Raw genomic sequence first — 19,117 nt, 5'->3', positions numbered from 1 at the left:
TCGAGGTTAACTCACGACTCCCCACCCCAGCTGCAGGACTCTCCTCCCACCCCTGAGGGTCACAAGGGAGGAGCCCTTGGACTGGTCCTAGCTTCAAGGCGCCCTTTACCAAGGAGCTACCTTCCTTCTGGGAGCGGCTCGATTGGATCTTCTGTTCCACTGTGGCCTCTGACCTCCTCCCGGCCCCCTGCCCAGAGCGCCGAGAACACAGCCACCCCATCGCTTCGCTCTCATGTGCATTTATTGAGCGCCCACGGAGTGCATGGTCCTGTGTCCAGGGTTCGGGGCCACAGTCTAGTCAAAAGGAGACCGGAGCTAGTGCAGAGGACATTTCATAGCTGGGAGGGGGTGGGGAGGGGGGAGAACTAAACACAAAACAAATTCCTATTCGAAAGCAACAGAATCTCCTCTGAGAGTAAATATATATTCTACGCACACACGCGCACGCACACACGCACACGGCCCTGGATGAACACAGACGTGACCGCTTGGCTGTATATGCAAAGCACATACCAGTGTGCCGGGTAAAGGAACTACTAGGTATGCCGTCCGCGCATGCGCACGCGCACCGCCGCACGCACACCGCCGCACGCGCAGAGTCTGGCTTATGCTATCAAAGACGCTAGTCTCCAGGGTCTAGTGAAGCAATCTGTCCTAGATGCCTGCAGCATGCAAAACTTGAAGATCCGAGAGTCACGGTTAAGGAGGACGATGGGGACACGCGTGGACTCCTCCATCGGGGCCCGGCTGCCGCGCTGGCCGTGGCTCTCTGTCGGGACGACAGAGCCTCTGAGAAGGGCCCCCAGAGCAGAGCCGAGGAGCTGGAGGCCCTCTGTCCAGTGGCAGGGCCCTCAGGAGGCCGGCTGAGTTCACCAATCTCGAGGGCAGAGTGTCAGACTCCGGTTTGGAGCGTGTAGTCCTGCAAACAGGGTCCCCTGTGGCGGCGCCTCAGATGGAGGTGAGTTTCCGTGCTCGCTCGCTCTCTGCAGCCTCCCACGTGTGCTAACGCATTTTGTAGTAATTAGATACAGATGTTTCGCACAGCTGTCCCTTAAAATCCAAGTCTACTGTGAAATCGAGGTCTCGCTGCAAAGGAGGAGGAGCCAGGGCATCAGCGCGGAAGGAGGCGGGGACCGGGGACCACCCCACTCCCCGCAGGCGGTGGGCGCATCTGCGCCGCTAGGGATTTCCAGCTCGGGGCTCCACTCCCCACCAACAGTCCCCGGCAGCCTCTTCCGGTGCCTCGTTACCCTCACGGGAAGGCTTTTGATTTTTCTAACCTAAGTCCTTCCTGTTAGAATACAGAGATGTTCCCTCCGGTTTCATCCCGGGAGAAGTGGGGCGGTTGAGTCTCCCGGGGCGGAAGCCTCGGCGCCTGCCCGGCACGTGCCCGCACCCCAGGGGGCTCAGGAAGAATCGCACGGCCTCCAGCCCCCCAGGCCAGCCTGAGGAATGCGAACCTGGTCTTCCAAGCCACCACACACTGTTCTTTCCTGGCTCAGTTGGTCCTAAATGAGGCAAAGTCCATGGCCACAGCCTCTGTTCTCAAAACACCTCCCAGCAAGGGCGGGAAGCTGTCCTCAAGGCTGGGAGGGTCCCCAGGGTGTCCTACAGCAAGGCTCCAGTTCCCCAGTGTTAAGGGGTCCAGGCTGGAGTCCTTGAAGGAGGCCACCACGTCCAAACCCGCTTCCTTCCTACCGCTTCCCCTTAACTTTTCTGGTCGTGCACCAGGCAGCCAGGCACCCGGGCAAGTGGGTCCTGGCAGCTCCCCGGAAGCCGGCCCCCGGGGTCCCGCCTCCTCTCTGAGCCCGGCCTCACAGAGGCCGCCTGGGCACTCACCACGTTTTTGGCATTTGGCTTCATGGATACGGTCCCGAAGATCTCCTCTCCCCTCCGGACAGTGAGGTAATCTTCCAAGTAGAAGACAGTCTGCTTCCAGTGGGTGTAGGGGGCATCAGGGGCTGGAGGATGACAAGGAGGAGAAGTTAGAGAAGGCGTCTCCAGAGGGGCCGGGCCCCCGCCCGCGCGCTGCTGGGCTTCCTCTGGGGCTCACTGAACACCCCAGCAAGCACTCTCACTGGGTCAGGCACCCAGCCCCTGCACCTGCTCCAGGCCCGCAGGACACCGCGCTCAGCCCAGGGACTCCGCCCCGGGCCAAGGCCCCGCCCCCTCGGGACTGCGGGGTCTTCTCTGGGGATCAGAAGAGAAACAAGCTGATAAGACAAAGTCACGCAAGGGGCGGCATTAACACCAACGAACCTCAAAATGCTACTGTTCTTCATTAGTTCAACAGAGTGAAGACTTTCAGACATCGTAGGGGAGAGATTTGGAGGGCGGTGCATCCTGTCTCCCCTTCAATGCCACCGACCGTACATGCCAACTCCACGGCTGAGCCAGTTTCGCCAATTCCACTGATACCCCAAGTCCTACAAATAGCTTTCCCTGCCTGCCTCTCTGTCCTAAAACCAATCCTAGTTCCCTTGGCCCATGCCTGCCCTGGGGTTTCAGCCGTGCCTTCCTAGAAACTGGGCATGATTCTCATTCCACGGACCCAACGCTGATCCACAGCTCACACCTCGTGCGGGATCCAAAGCCACACTGATGCCTGCACCTCCCCTCCCCTGTATTTGCCACGAAATCCCATCCATCCCTCTGGGCCCACTACAAATTCTACAGCTAGAGGAGGGGTCCTGTCTTATGGGCCCCCCTCCTCAGCAGCCGTCCTTGGGACACTCTTCCCTCCCTGACCACCAGCCTCTCCCTTCCTCATTCTTCAAGGTCACATCCTTGGGCAAGCCTTATGTCACCACGGTGGCTGTCACGCCCCTGCATAACCATCTCTGTCCCTTCCCTCCACAAGACTGCGATCTCCATGAGGGCCAGCGTCTGCTTACTGCTCTATCCTCAGAGCCCACCACCACCCTTGCTAGGTGTGTGAATAGCAAATAAATGAACGACGGTAAAAAGCCCCGGAGGGGGGCGTGTTGTGACGCTTCAAGGTACCCAGAGGTGTTCGGTGACATCGCGGCTCTGGAACCTAAGGGCTGTAGAAGGATCCGTCTTACAGCCAGTTCCTCTTGCCCTTCAGGCTCTTACCTCCCTCCACCAGGATGCAGGACTCATTAACACTGATTCCCTCTTTGCTTAGGACCAGAGCTAAAGGTGGGGAGACTTAGGGAGGATGTAATAAGTGCCTTTCAAACACTTCCAAGGCTGTCACGTGGAAAGACTTATATGTGGCCTTATAGGTGGCTTTGGAGGCAGAACTAAGGCTAGGCGCTGAGATCACTAGAAGGCAGAGTTTTCATCACGGGAAGGGTCGGGGCTGTCCCACGACCGCACGCACACCTGCGGCCCAGCCCGGAGGAGGGCACGCACGACCTGACGGGACTTATCGCATGTGCCCAGTCAGACCAAGATCGTTCAAACCCCGAGGTCGATTTTAATGGTGGTGAAGAGTCCGTCTGTCTGTGTCCTTTGCGGTGAACTAGCTTTTGATCAAATGTCCGTGGTTTGGATACTCGAGTAGCCTTCGATGTGTGCACTTAGGAAATCGATGCAAACTCAAGGTCTAGTGGAGGGGAAGCAGCCTGCGGATTTGGAAGGGCTTGCAGGAGGATCGTGAACACAGAGTCCGTGCCGCTCGGATCCTGGATCCCCAAACACACCCAGCCTTCCTGGCCTCCAAGGCATACAGCGGTCCGCAGGCACAATCCACCCGTTCCCAGCACCTTCCCTTCCAACGACAGCTAAACAAATTGCCAAAAGATCGTCTCCGGGGTGTGCAGAGAACGGCAGCGTATGACTGACAGCACTCTCACCCCCGCTGCCACCCACGCCAACCCAGGCAGGTGTCTCTCCTGTTCTTAAAGACCTTCAGGCAAGGAGATTCCAGCAGCTTCCTTCTGCCTCCTAATCAGATGCCTGTGAGACTCCCAGAGACTTCACTGGCTCAGCTCTGCCAGCCAGCGAGCCCAGAAGTCCACCTCTGATGCTGGTCCCCCAAAAGACACCAGCCTTGGGGGCTTCCCTGGTGGCGCAGCGATTGAGAGTCCGCCTGCCGATGCAGGGGACGCGGGTTCGTGCCCCGGTCCGGGAGGATCCTGCGTGCTGCGGAGCGGCCGGGCCCGTGAGCCGTGGCCGCTGAGCCTGCGCGTCCGGAGCCTGTGCTCCGCAACGGGAGAGGCCACAGCGGTGAGAGGCCCTGGTACCACAAGAAAATAATAATAATGATAATAATAAAAGACACCAGCCTTGGGTTGGAGGAGAGTGATATTTCCCTTTGACGTCAACATCAAAAGGTTAAGAACTTCCCCAGACATCTCATTTCCGTGACGGGTCCACGGACTCATTGCTAAAGCAGTTTTCTCAATGAAGGTTTCTCCATCACGGTGTCCAGGAGAAGGTGATGACAGTTCAGGTGTTTTGATGCTAGTCCTAGAGATTTGAATTCAGTAGTTCTGGGCTGTGAGATGGGGGCAGGCTTTGCCAAGACGTAAAAGTCTCCCCCCACGTGTTGTCGATACACAGTCAGTTGCTGTTCCTTCTCAATCATTTGCATCTAATCCATCTCCAGGGTGGGTACCAGGGGAAGGGACATTGGACTAGGCAACAGTAGGCCCAGTGTCCGGTCTCCACCTTGCCCTGCATTTGCAGTGTGACCCTGGAGCTCATTTTCTACATCTGCAGAAAGTTTATCTCCCAAGGGACTGGGAGGGTAGGTGACGGGAAGGGGAAAGGATACACTGAGCATGACGGGCCTCCGGCCGCACCTAGGACCATTTTCCTGCTGTAATTATCAGTAGTAGCTCTCCCTCTCACTCGCAAAGAGTCCTCATTTGAAAGATGAATGATACGGTCCCCTTATCTGTAACATAGCAGGCCCAGGTTAGGGTATTGCTAAGCCACTGCATTAGGTGGTTATTTAATCATTGTGGAAAGCGGTATATCATTTCATTTATCCATCAACTATGGCTCTGGCCTGTAAAGCGGTGCTGCCTCATTGTCGGGGTCTGGAATGTTCTAGGGATTCTCCAGAAAGTTGCTGTGCACAAGGGTGAACGTTCAGTATCACTGTGGACCACGACATCCAGAGTTCTGGTCAGTGGACAAGCCTTTCCCTCCCGCTCTGCCCCAACTACAACCTTCAAGATAGTGTAAGTGGCCTTCAGGCGTCCTCGTTATGACCGTACCATCATTCACACATTCATTCATTCACTCATTCATACATTCACTCCTGCATGCATTCACTCATTCAGGCATTCATTCATTCACTCATTCAGGCATTCATTCATTCACTCATTCATACATTCACTCAAGCATACATTCACTCATTCAGGCATTCATTCATTCACTCATTCAGGCATTCACTCATTCACTCATTCATACATTCACTCCTGCATGCATTCACTCATTCAGGCATTCATTCATTCACTCATTCAGGCATTCATTCATTCACTCATTCATACATTCACTCAAGCATACATTCACTCATTCAGGCATTCATTCATTCACTCATTCAGGCATTCACTCATTCACTCATTCATACATTCACTCCTGCATGCATTCACTCATTCAGGCATTCACTCATTCACTCATTCATACATTCACTCCTGCATGCATTCATTCAATCATTCATTCATTCAGCAGACACCCACTCAGGATGCCTGCCATGTGCCTGATGTGGTCCTAAATGTGGGGAACAGCAGCCAGTACAGCCTCGTCCCCTGAGATCCTGCAGCCTTAGTGAGAAGACACTCAGGTAGCTGGCCATAAAGTCTGGTGGGAGTTGTGACCGAGGGTGGAGGTGGGGTGCACAGAGAGCTGCAAGAACAAATGGCTGGGGCCTCTCTCACAGGAAGATTTTTCCTGCTGCTTCTGGAGAGGGAGTGGAATCCTGCTTCCTCTTTCTCTTCCCAATGGCTAAGTGGCTGGTAGTTCTTTCTGGAATTGAATACTTCTTCTAGCTGTAAATTTGTAATTCTGTTCCCCGGGGGGTTCACAGGCTTTTTTGCAGAATTAAAGACTATGCGTGAAGAAGCTTCTCTGACCTGAGAAAATGGCTCAATGTCACAGGGTGGCAAAGCTGGGAAGGGGCTGCCAGGCAGTCGAGGTCCAACCATGTCCTTTCACTCATAATGAGCCCAAGGCCCGGGAAGGAGCTCACTTAAGAGCGCCTCCACGGCCTGAACGCCCTGCCTTGCGGCTTCCTGGAAAAACTAGGACTCAGCGCAGGCCTGCTTCTACTCTGGGTACTGCCTTTCCAGCAGTGGCCCCAGGGGGCCCAGTTCCCATTTCCTACCCCGCCCTCCGAGGCTCTGTCCAAGGGGCGGGGCAGCTGTGCTGGCACAGCCTGGGACCCTGGGTGCTTGTGCCCGTTTGCAGCGGCTTCTGCCCGGAGCCGCGGCAGGCAGACACCAGCGCCATTCACGGGGACTGTTTTCAAGCTGCACAATTGGTGACGTGCTTTCGCGTGGGTCTCCCGGAGCAGCTGCAGACCTTGGGGGCCGATGGGGAGGGGCCGTTCACAGCAGGCAGCACTTCGCCTGAAGTTCAAAGCCAGCTGAGACCAAACAATCCCTTGTTTAGGCCTACGCGTACGCATGATAAAACTTTTTTAAAATAGCAGGGGATGAGGAACTGAACATTCAGGATGATGTTCATTTAGAGGCGATGTGGAGGGAGGGGATGAGATGGGACCACCCAGGTAGCCGCAAAGGTCTTGGTAGTATTGAAGTCCTTGAGTTAGATGGTGAGCTCACAGGGGTTTATTATGTGACTCTGAATTACTTTACTTGCATTTATTAATTATAAGCATAATCATAGTATACTTATTCATAATGTCTTTCTGGTTCATATTTATATTCTAATTAACAATAGTTTATCTCTTGATATTAACTCATGTATTTACATTCTAATAATAATTAGAATTATTACCTTCTAGTTAATAATGCATTCTAGTTACTATTACATTCTAATTAATAACACTTTATTTACAATCTATTACTGAGTTACGTGGCAAGTTCACAGGTGTCCCTTGTATTAATTAAAATATAAGCAAAACGTGAACTGTGCATGATCCGATGATGGTATATGTCATGAACCGCGAATTAGGATTAATCTAATTCTGTGCATCTGAGGTCCTAAAAAACAAAGAAGAAATATTCTTTCCTTGCTGGTCAGAGTGCGGAGGGTCCGAGTAAAGCCCACCGCCAAAGCCATGCCAGCTGGTAAAGATGGCCAAGATGGTAAAGACGCCTGCCACACGCTGGACCAAAACCACAGTGTCGTCCACCGGAAGCAGATCATCTCGGGGAAAGAAAAACGCAGCCTGGAGCTATGGGGCTGGAGCCCAGGCTTTAGAGACACAGAACTCTTTCCAGAGTACCCTTGCCCCCTGACTTTCCCATCACCTGCAGCAGGGCGGGCCCTGGGGGAGGCATCACCCAGGGACGGAGGAGAGCAGAGCCAGCCACCGTGGCTCCATCCCTGGCCTCCAGTCACAGGCACCGTCCCCAAGCGGGCTCTTCCTCAGCCCTCACTGCCCCAATCCTCACCATTGCAAGGCTGAGTCCCAGCTATCCTTCAAGGTCGCGGTAAAATATCCCTTTTCCTCCTGCTGGCTGTGCCTGTGCACCCACCGCGAAGATAAGCTTCTCTGCTGCTCCCGTAGGGAGGGTAGCAGCTGACAGTGACCCAGATCGGGGCTCTCTGGTCTTCCCAAGGGTGAGGAGGCACCGGTGCTGGCCTGGCTGATGGAGACCAGAAGACCCTAGTCTTGATGGTCAGGAGACACCAACTCTGGAAAAAGCCCTTCTGTGAGGGATTAGGTGAAGTCTCTTTTTTTTTTTTTTTTTTTTTTTTTTTTTTTTTTTTTTTTTTGTGATACGCGGGTCTCTCACCGCCGTGGCCTCTCCCATTGCGGAGCACAGGCTCCGGACGCACAGGCCCAGCGGCCATGGCTCACAGGCCCAGCCGCTCCGCGGCACGTGGGATCTTCCCAGACCGGGGCACGAACCCGTGTCCCCTGCATCGGCAGGCGGATTCTCAACCACTGCGCCGCCAGGGAAGCCCCTAGGTGAAGTCTCTTGACCGTTCTTTCCCACAAGGAAATTCCAGGCTCGGGTGCCTTCACTAAGGAATTCCAGCAAGCATTTACAGAAGAAATATCACTGATCCTTCAAAAACTCTTCCAGCAGATAAAGGAGGAGGAAACACACCCCACCTTAGTCTATGAGATCAGAATTACTCTGCTGGCAAAGTCAGAGAGAGAGAGAGATCACAAGCAAACAAATCTACAGACCCAGTGTCATTCATCTGTATGGATGCAAAACACATCAACAAGGTGTCAGAAAACTGGGCAACATAGACAAAGGATTAAACCACATGATCAAGTGGGATCACTGTCGCCACGTGAAAGAGGACCACTGGCGCCATGGCTTCAGGAAGTGAGTAATCGTATCCTCACATTCAAAATGGCAGAACTCACCCATCCCTGCCCCGTGTACGCGCACTCGGCCCGGCGACAAGCTCCCAATTCCCAGGAAGATCTCCCAAGAGTGGTCAGGATGAACACATGCTCAGGGCGGGAATCCTAGCTTCATAAACGCACTGAACAGAGATTTGTTTAGAAATCTCTGAGCCACACCCCGCTGGGAGGAGCCAGGAAGGCAGGGATTAATGAGATGTGAGCCCAGCGGTGGGGAGACCCAGGTCTGCAGAAAACGATGGGAATGTTCAGTGAATAAGGGCACAGCCTACATGGGAATCCCGGGTAGTTGTTTAAAAAAAGAGATTGGATATATCTCCGTGCGGCTACGGCGGCGTCTCCAAGACACACGGTTAAATAAAGATAGGGAGCAAAGGGCAGCGTGTATGGTGCGAGCCGACCTGTGTTTCCAAGAGAAGTGTAGCTGGATGTCGTACTCCTGTCACGGAAGATGCCACCCGCGGAGGCAGCTGGGTCTAGGGTTCACAGACATCTACGTACACTATTTTTGCAACTTCTTGTGAGTCTATAATTATTTCAAATAAAAAGAAAAACCAGTGTATGTAGGTATGTAGTTGCTTGTGCACCACTGAAATTTTCTGGAAGGCTACGAAATAAATCATTCACAAATATGCCTGTCAGGCATGGGATTGGGATGGATGGGGGAGAGGTCTTTTTCCTTAACTTTTTATGCCCCTTTTTATACCCTTTTGTTATCTTTTTGTTAGACTGCACCCATATCACTTTAAGCATGGCCATAACAGACGTAAACACCGGATGATGTTAGGGAGCCCCAAGAGGGAGGCCTAACCTTGACCCTGGAGGGAGGGAGGGGATCGTAATACCTGAGCTGAGAGATGCAACCTGAGCCGGACGTGGCCAGGTGAGCAGAGGGATGGGGGAGTTGCCATAGGCTGAATCGTCTCCCCCCAGAATTCATGTGCTGGAGCCCTGACCCCCAGGACCTCGGACTAGGGACGTATTCGGAGAGAATGTCTTTAGTTAAAACGAGGCCCTCAGTGGGGCCCTCATCCAATCTGGCCGGTGCCCTTGTAGAGCAAGGAGATTAGGACACTCCCAGAGACACCAGGGTTGAGCACAGAGGAAGGACCATGTGAAGACACGGTGAGAAGGCGGCCGTTGGCAAGCCAAGGAGAGAGGCCTCAGGAGAAAACTCCAGAGGCCTCCAGAACCACGAGGAATCCTTGGTTACAGTGGCCCCCGCAGACAAATACAGGAGGGAAGGAGACAAATCTGACAGGAGACCCTCCTGCCCCCTGCATGGACGAGGGGTTGGGGCGTGCAGCGGCCACGGCCAAGGGACTGAAGATGCCTGGGTACAGAGAGCTGCGGGGCCAGCGTGTGCTGGGCTGCGTAAGCAGCAGCAGCAGAGGGGTGGGGTGGAAGGCACAGCGCGAAGGGTGCTGAGAGATGAGGCTGCGGAGGCGGGATGGGGCCGGTCAGGGGACCGACCCCTGCCATGCACCAGGCTAAGCAATGTGGGCTTATCTGCTACAGGCAATGAGGCACCCCTGAAAGAGTCTGGAGCACGTCAGGGACTGGATGAAGACGGACAGAAGCTGGGAAGACAGGAAGGAGACGGACAGGCAGGCTGCAGCCTAGGGAAGCAGACGCTGAATCTGTCATGCGGCGTGGCAGTGGAGAGACAGAGATCTTATTCCCCTGCGTATCCTCCACCCACACAGAAGGTGCTCGGGAAACACTAAATGAACCAACGTGCATTGGAAGGGCGGCCTCCACGCCTGCCCCTCCCCACCCGACACTTGCTCTCAGCTCTGGCCACACCAGCCACAAGTTTTCTACCTTCTCCTCGGGCAGCCAAAACCGTGGGGGACGTGCGATTCCTCCAGGGCCGGAGAGGCTTAGGAGGCGCTAAGTGAGGGCCCCTGGCCGATGCCCCCGGCCCCTGCCACACGTCCAGGCCGGGGAGGTCACTTCCCACAGGGCCTTGGCACGAGGTCAGGAGGGTCTGAGAGGCCAGCAGAAAGCTCACCTGTGGAGAACCCCATTTTTTTGTGGCACTTGGTAAATTCGATATTGAAATAGGTGACCAGGGCGTGGACGTAGTCATTGCGCTGTATCTGCAGGCAGAAGGCGGATGTGAAGGACAGCTCCTCCGTCTTCACCGTGTAGACGTCCACCTCCTGCAGCCCAGAGAAGAGAGAATGCAGACCCTTAGTGCTTCCACCGGGCCTGGGCCGTCCTCAGCTTCATTCCCCAGGGAGGCTACGGATGGCAGACTCCCCAGGGTGTCACGGCCCTCGGGGGGGGACTTCCCAGGCCCACCCCACACCCCCCCATGACCTCCTCCGTCCTTTCTAGGGTGGAGTCTGCTAAGGCAATGCTGCAAACAGATTTGAGTCAGAGCCCGAGGACGACAGAATTAGGAAGGGAAATCTGCGGGGGGCGAGTGCCGATGCGGGGGCGGGGAGAGGAGAGGAGGATGAATTAGCGCATCCGCAAACCCGACCCAAAGATCCTCCGAGCAGTCCGCCTCGGCATCACCAGTGCATCTCGCGGTTCCCACGGTGTGGGCCCTGGCGGAGAGCGCCAGTAGCACCTGGGGGCAACTTCCAAGGCGTGGGGTTGGGATGGGGAGGGCGTCCCAGACCTACTGAATCAAAGCAGCAGTGTGTGCTCGGTCCGGCCCTCCCGGATGCCGGCAGCCCCGACCGCTCCTTTCCCAGCAGTACGGGGTGTGGAGTGCTGTCTCAGGAGTGGGGACCGAGCCCACACAGTCACCGACCGAGCCCGGGGAAGTCGGCTGACCATTTATCACAAGCTCGGACAGTTAAAAAAAACAAAACAAAAAATGAAAGGGGGAAATAAGGGGGGAGAATGTTTCAGTTCTAGCTAGGAACAGACAACACAAGGAACCAACCACTCTAACAGTTTCAGCGGAGAAGTGGCTGAAAATCAGTCTCGCTTGCGTGGGAGCAGGAGTGATGACCAGTGGTTTGCAGCGTGGACGGTGCTGCCCTGTGGTTGGCCGGCTCCAGCGAGACACAGCAAACCCCCCAAGGCCCGGGAGGCGTCCAGACCGCCTTCAGTGAGGTCTAAGGAAGAACCTCCCACTGCCGGGCTGTACGGCAGAGACCTCTGTCCTGAAAGCTCTGTACGAGCCAGACGGACACCTGTGTGCCTGGAACGGTCCCCAGGGGCGCCCCTGAGACCCAGAGGATGGCAGAGGTTGGGAACGACTAGGAGAGAGAGAGGGGGGTCTCCGGGTGGGGAAACAAGAGCAGCGAAGAGGCAGAGACTTTTCTCTCTGCCCGTTTCTGGGATGAATAAAGGAAAAACGAATGCAAAGCATCCTGGGGACCTCAAAGCCAAGTCCCGTGTCCGCAGGAGGGAAGGGGACAGAGGCGCAGGTGAGGTCAAGGCAGCCAGCCAGCCCAGAGCCCTGTTACGGTGCGGGCTGGCAGCCGTGACATCCTCTGACCTGTCGCTACGGCAGGTGCAGGGGACTGTGGGAGCCCTCCACGTCGGTGACATCACTTCAGATGCGAGCCCAAGGATGGGGAACAGGACTACAGGTCCCTGTGAGCCCGGGTCAGGAGTGCAGAACTCGATGGGGTTAGAAAGCCAGTCCCCTGTTACCCCGAGAACGCAAGAGCCCAGGGGAGCACGCGCAGGTAGAGGCCGCCGTGGGCTCCCGCACCCCCCCGGGAGGATGCACTCACCGCCTACCAGGCAGCCAGTCCCCCCCCGATGGCCCCAGGCAGTATAGGTCCCGCTTCAAAACTAGCGAGCAGGGCCCACACCAGCCTCTGTAACTTCCACCCACGGAACGAGCCAACGCCCTCTCCTGCTCACGTGGGTCCCCTAAACCTTTTCTTCTCCAGCATAAACTGCCTCTCCTGCGTCATGACTTCTGACGCCTTCACCCTCCTGATTTGGGACCCGCTTCTAGCAGCCTCTGACCTCCAAGTGCACCCTGCCGGCTGTTTCTAAAGGCAGCGGCCTCTAGCCGGCCAAGCCCCTCCCCACAACATCCCCCTCATAATCCTTTCTCCTGGGACCCGAGTGCAGGGGCGAGGGTCCTTCATTACACGTCACCCTGTTAGTCTGGGCCGTTGCCCCCCTTGGGGAAATCTTTTTAGCCCCAGTTCCTGTCGGCCTATGACGTTTGCCACCCCCCTCGGCCACGTGTCTGCAGGCCCCTCGAGCCCAGAAACCCTTAGAGAAGCTGCGCTTAGCTGTGATTTTGTTAAGGGCTCCGGCAGAGCCCACCGGGCTGGACTCACGCCGTCTGCATCCACTGACGTGTCCTCTCCTTCTCCGCTGGGGCCAGCCCGTCAGGCTCCAGGCTCCCTCCAAGGTCCCTGTCCCTTTCTCTCGGGCGCCCCCTGCCACGGGCCTCGCCTGGTCTTTCCACCCTGCTTCCGGCTCATCTCAGGGGTCTCACCACCTCTGCCCCTGTCCCCACCATCAGACTGGAGCCCCTTAGACGCGGGGTCTGGATGTTATGGTCTGTGCGCCCTCAGTGAGCGATGTAGCCCCTGACACGCACCGCTCTTCTCCTAAAACTGTCCCCTCCCTGCCCAGGCCTCTCCTTCAGACCAACCAACTAACCTCTCTGAGATGCTTCCACACCATGCCACTTCCCGGATCTAAAGCCTTCCACGACTTTCTACGGTTTACCTAAAAATATCCAAGCCTCTTGGCCTGGACTCAGAGAGGGACCTGGGAAGTAGACCCCGTGACTCATCTGGACCTGGTTCCTTGCTCCTCCGTCCTCCCCTCACTTCTTCACCACTCTCAGCGTGCACAGGAGCAGTGACGGGCCCGGGCGCGCGCGCACACACAGAAACACCCCATCTACCAGCGAGTCCGTCTCTACGGGGTCTCAGACGCTGTGTCAGCCACCAGTGCCCTGACAGCGTTCTCGAGGTCCCATGGACATCTGCATCGTAATAGGGGCCTCCGGAGGAACAAAGCCCAACAAAACCCATCCCGACTGAAAGTACGATCTGATCTGCGTTAGCACGGGCGCTACAACGGATGCGAGGGACGAGACTGCTGGTCTCTGGAGTGGGGGCAGGCAGTCTGTGTGGCTGAGTCAGCTGTGGCCGGGCCTCCGGGACACAGAGGCCCCTGGTCAGGGCCCGCCCACCTCTCCGGCCCAAAGTGTCCAAAGGCAGACGCATCATCCTGGCCCCCAGAGCCCTGATCCCTTTGCCAGAGGCTTTCTCTTTCAGCAGCAGCCGCAGCATCTCTGAGACCCCAGCGAGACCCCTGGCTCGGCCTCGGGCCGCCCCACCAGGCGCAGGGCTCCACGGGCATCGGCGACTCACAGGGGCCCCGGCCGATGCTGTCCCCACCACTACATCACGTTACAAATGGATGTCTCAGAGCAGAAGTCCGGTCAAAACTGAGTCTTAATTATAATGAAGTGTCACAAGCCGCAACGTTAATGGCGATGAAAATAGCAATTAAGTGTGTACAGAAGGGCAAGTGTTTTCCCCGGGAAGTTGGTGCTGAGCACATAAGCGAGAGCTGACGGCCGGCTCTCCTGGCGGCAGAAGCAAACACAGCCGTCCTTGCCCTTCTCAGAGCTCAGGAGAGAAAGGTGACAGGCATGGAGGGCCCAGAGCTCCAGCCCCCCCGATACCCACAGTCCCAGGCTGCACTCTGGTGTAACCAAGGAGAGACCCTTGCCTGTTCCCGGCTGGAGGCAGAGAGGAAGGAGGGGGTGGGGACACAGCAGGCCAGTCTGGGACCAGCCTTGGACGTGCACAAGTGCCGTGGCCACACCTGCAGGGCAGGGGCAGAGAGCAACCCAGGGCCCAAGCACATCGAAGGAATCTTATCCCCACGCCACCACGGGCAGACGCCTATCGGCTCCATACAGCTGCCATGCGTCACTTTGGCAAATTCAGTTGCACCCGGTGATTTCTACTCATACTACAATATCGGCAGCAATGTTTTGCACTCTGGGTGAGTCATTGGGGGTGTCCTTCGCTGGATCTTGTTTGGGCTGCCAGAGAGAGAGGCTTCGGGGAAAGAGGGGCTGGTGGGAAGAAATAAAAGGACGTTGGCTCCTCCTGAACCCTGCCTGGACTCAGAAAGGGCCGAGTTAAGAAGCAGCAAAACCCTTCGGTGCGAGGCCAAGGCTGAGACGCGGAGCCAGAATCCTCCGGCAGGATGTTCCAAAAGGGAGGCGGCGTCTATCTGATGGGACCTGTACGAGGGACATCTAGTTTTCTTTGTCCCCTGAGGTCCCTTTTAAATGCCACGGTGACAAGGCTTGCGTTTCTTCTCAGGAAGGCTGTGACCAGGGGCAAGGGAGCGCGCTCACCCGGACAGAGCGGCCGTTTGCGTCCGTCCCGCAGAGCCCTCCCCTCCCCCCCGGGCTCCTCCCCAAAAGGCAGTGATGCGCGCGGGAGCCGGGCAGGCAGGTGTGCTCCAGCAAGAGGAGGGCTGGGAGGGCTGAGGACAACTGACACGCTGAACCCAGACTCTTCGATTAAAACATGAACTTGAAGCCTACGAGACTGATGTCTTTCTAGACTTTAAAAACAGCAGTGAAATATCAAGAGTTTTCCATCCTTAGACAGGATAGATTAGCATATGTAAATGCACGTACTTCGAAAAAGGCTTGGAAAGATCGGCTCCTCCTGTGGACAGCGGTTACCTCGAGGAGGAGGGTGGGGCTGGCAGGGAGGGGAGGTCTGGGGGGCTTTTATCTGTACCCTAGCAAGTTTGGCACGCTTGGATATTTAGTGGTAAGAGTGCGCTGGGTAAGGACCGACCGGTCTGCCGGGGATGCTGGAGAGCTGCTCCGCGTCTGCGCTGAAGAAAGCCTTGGAGGACGAGATGTGAGCGCCCTTACCAACAAGGGCACCCAGGAGGAGGGGAGCTTGGTGCGGCCGGGTCGGATGCGTGCTTAGAGGTGCGGGCCTGAGGCTGCTTACACAGCAGGCTGAGGTGTGGGATTTCTTGCCTGAGGCCAGCAGCCCCCCCTCGGAATGGAAGGGCTTCCCCCAACCTGAGCCTCCAGGATGTCCCTCCCTTTGATGCTCCCCCACCCCAGCCGACACCCCTCCCCGCTCACAGCACCGAGGGACATGCACCGACCAGCCCCCAACTGTACCACGTGGAGTCCAGGGGCTCTCTCTCCCCAGCTCTGCTCGGTGACGGTGCCGGCTTTGACGGGTCACCATGGGCTGCCAGGGGCTCTGGCCAGGGTGGCCTTGCCTCACGGTTTGGGGCCCTGCAGGAGCTGGCGTGGCCTTTACTCTAGGCCCAAGCGTCCAGGTGGCACAGCCAGGTTCCCGCACACCCAGGCCCGAGCGAGACGCGTCTGCAGACCTTTATTAAACAGGCGTTGGTCACCACTTGCTTTGGGTCCACGATGTCCACCAGGGGCTCCTTCATGGCAACGTCCCGGATGCAGGTCATGTCAAAGCCATAGACGTTCTCCCACCCTGTGGGAACAGAGCGAGAAGTGAGGCCTGGCAGCAGGACCCCCAGACGTCTCCCGAGCCTCCCGAGTCCTAGAGGGTGGGGGGCAGCTTGTGTTCCCCGGCCTGAGGACAGGAGAGTTGCTTGCCTGGTGGAGAGCTCTGCAATGTGCCAGACGCTCACTCACACCATCTCCTTTGTACAGGGCCCGCTTTAGGGTTAGGAAAAGTAAAGCTCAGAGAGGCTGAGAAACTTCTCCAAGGTCACACAGCCAGACTCCCACAGGGTCAGGACTAGAACCCAAATTCCTGATTCCTCTGTACCTGCTCTCCTGCCCCCTCTCTGAGCCTCAGCGTCTCCTACGAACTCTCTCCTCTGCCGTCCACATTTCTACCCCGGAGCCTTTGTTCCAGTCTTCTCCACACCTACAAGGCCCGTCTCTTTCCCTCCTCCCACATCCCCGCCAGCTGAACCGCTCAAGCAGCAGAAAGAAACATGCGCTTTCAGTGAAACAGGCCGCAGTTTGAATGCCAGCACCACCACTTACTGGCCAGGCCCTTGTGCAAATTTCCTAACCTCTCTGAACCTCCATTTTCTCAACTGAAATAATGGGTCCGGGACAGGGGCAGGAGTGGTCCAGGAGAGGCCCTGACTTTCTCACACGCCATGATGTTCTCACTAAGGACGCATCTCAAAAGACATATCCCCCCGTTGGGGCACAAAGCACCCCAACAGTGCTCCTTGGCCCCGTGGGGCTGTTCATAAGATGCTTTAAGCAGGGGACGTATTCAGGATGCAGGGTTAGAGAGTAAATGAATGCAGGCTTGATGGTCCAAGATCACCCGTAAATGATGGTAATCATTGATTGATCACCTAGCCCTGGCCAGACCCTTCATTGAATCTCCCCAGCAACCCCGTGAGGATACCTCCATGTGACAGATGAGAAAACAGGGGCTTGCAGAAGCTGGCATCCGGCTCACATGCAGTATCTGGCCCACTATCCCACGGCAGGGAAACCGTGGAGCTGGGGCTCAAACCCAGCTTGGGTCCTAATCCTTCAGCCGCGCTGACTCAGTCGTGACGGCGGCCAGGAATGCCATTTGCTCTCCCCACAGCGCAGAGAGTGCCTTAGCGGAGTCTTTAGTCCCTGGCCAGCTGAAATCTCCCTTGTCCGCTTATTCAGAGGGGTTTAGAAATACACTGCAGTAGAGACGCTTTTCTCTAAAATCTTACAGGATTAAATTTTTTTTTAATGTTCGCCAAACAAATGGTACCTTAGGGAACTCATGAGCCTGCGTGTGTTTGGGAGAGGGGGGTGGGAGGAGGGGGCTGTGAATGGTCAGGGAAAGCTGTGCTGCTTCTACTCAGATTCTTTTCGAGGGCACACAAAGACCTTCCTCGGGGAGAAGAGGCCGAGAAAATAATCAGCTCCCAGAGGGTTGTGAAATTCTGGCTTGAGGATAAGATGCCAGTCAGATCCCATTATATACACGAGGCTGGTGCCAAAGTCCCAACTGAACCTACCTATGTTTGGGGAAGTGTGTCAACAGCACATGCTTCAGAGAAGACCTCCTTCTAGAATCTGGAAATAGCTGTCCACGTTCACCCAGATAGAACACGCACACACCAAAACACACTGCCTTTGTGTAAAACCCCTTCTCAAGAGACCTGCAGCCACGTACCTGCTCTTTCCCTCTCCCAGCCCTGCTTTAAGTTAAGCTTCAGTGAAAAAGTTAGGCAGATATCTAAGAGTCTATGTGGGTAATGGTTAAAGTCCTGGGCTTTGGGCTTCAAATCTGGGCTCTGCTGTTCAGTTGCTGTGCAACTCTAGGCAAGAATTTAACCTCCCAAAGAGTTGGTTTCTTCTTCAAAATGGAGATGACGATCATGATAGTTACTCTATAGAGTTGTTAAGCGTGTTAAATGTGGTAATATATGTAAAGTACATAAGACAGTGCCTGGCCCATAGAAAGCCCTCGATACACAACTGTTGCTGTCGTTATGTGGTTTGCCCTCTGGCTTTGCCACCATCCAAGCTGTGTGACCGTGGCGGATCAGTCCCCTTATCTCTGGCTTGTTTTGTAAAGTGAGGAGTTTGGTTCAGTGGTTCTGTGTTCCAGAATCATCTGGGACACTCTTTAAAATACAGATTCCTGCACCACAACCAGACCAACTGAATCAGAATCTCCAGATTTGTGCCCCAGTGAGCTGGAATTATCACGTCTACATAGGCAATTCCAACCAGTTAGATATCCTTGGGCTAAATAATTTTCAAAGTCCCTTCCAGTCCCTTTCAAATGGAGTTAAAGTCTCAAATGGCCATTGTGACACCTTCTCCAACGACTCTCAACCATGGGACCTCTCCTCCTGTATCCTCAGCACCTACAGCAGAGCATCTGGCACGGTAGAGGTCCACGGATAACGCTTTTTTAATTGGAATGTAGTCCCAAACTTTTAAGCCTGCCCTGCTTCACAATGCCTCGTGTTTTAGTTATCTTCTTAGGGGTTGATTCATGTCTATCTCCCCAGCCAGACTGTCCCACTTCCAGTTATTCAATGACCGATCATCCAGGACATTAGACTTTTTTCTCTCCTTTCTGCTGACCATTCATCTCCCACTAGCTTCTTAACCACACGCGAGGCAGGGATGGGAGAGCACAGACATCAAGCACTCTAGTCTTTTGTTGTAATTCTGTCTTGTCCACTGAATGAGTGAATGGGGGGTGAGGGCCATCTGCCACCAGGAAATATTGTAATTAATTTTCTGGGGATTAAAATAAAATAACTTCAGAAGGACCTGTGAGAGTTAGTTTATGTATGAAAACAAACTCTTGAAAAGGACCATATGCTACGGTGCAATGAATGTAACTAAAGCAGCAACAAAGCCCACACCTACCAGAACTACAGACGAGATGGACTAAAAGTCCCACTTTAACGGCCTGGCAGAGGAAAAGGCAATGCTCTTCTCTGGGCATAGATTATGCATCTGTCTCTACTGTCCAGCATTACTCACAAGGTCCAGCATTAATAAAAATTACAAGACACGTGGAAAAGAAAGAAAAATATGACCCATCACCAAAAGAAAAAATAGTCAATAGAAACAGACTCAGAGATCAGGTGTTGGGATTACCTAACAGAGACGTTCAAGTACCTGTAATACATATTTTAAAGAATCTAATGGAGGGACTTCCCTGGTGGCGC

At 55.1% G+C, this 19,117-nt stretch overlaps 1 protein-coding gene across 1 annotated transcript in view; it reads right to left on the bottom strand.

Annotated features, from left to right (window-relative positions):
- Positions 1–223: 223 nt before the first annotated feature.
- PRMT8 (protein arginine methyltransferase 8) overlaps positions 224–19,117 on the bottom strand; it is an 84,114-nt gene continuing 65,220 nt past the window's right edge. The window contains exons 7-10 of the mRNA XM_059081380.2: positions 15,824–15,939; positions 10,503–10,653; positions 1,840–1,961; positions 224–1,086 (exon numbers count right to left, since the gene is read on the bottom strand). Of these exons, the coding sequence (XP_058937363.1) occupies positions 1,003–1,086; positions 1,840–1,961; positions 10,503–10,653; positions 15,824–15,939 (473 nt within the window). The 3' untranslated portion in view covers positions 224–1,002. The remainder of the gene's footprint in view (positions 1,087–1,839; positions 1,962–10,502; positions 10,654–15,823; positions 15,940–19,117) is intronic.

Source organism: Kogia breviceps, chromosome 12, assembly GCF_026419965.1.
Source record: "Kogia breviceps isolate mKogBre1 chromosome 12, mKogBre1 haplotype 1, whole genome shotgun sequence".
NCBI classification, from domain to species: Eukaryota; Metazoa; Chordata; class Mammalia; order Artiodactyla; family Physeteridae; genus Kogia; species Kogia breviceps.
This window is presented reverse-complemented; position numbering and strand designations above follow the sequence as displayed.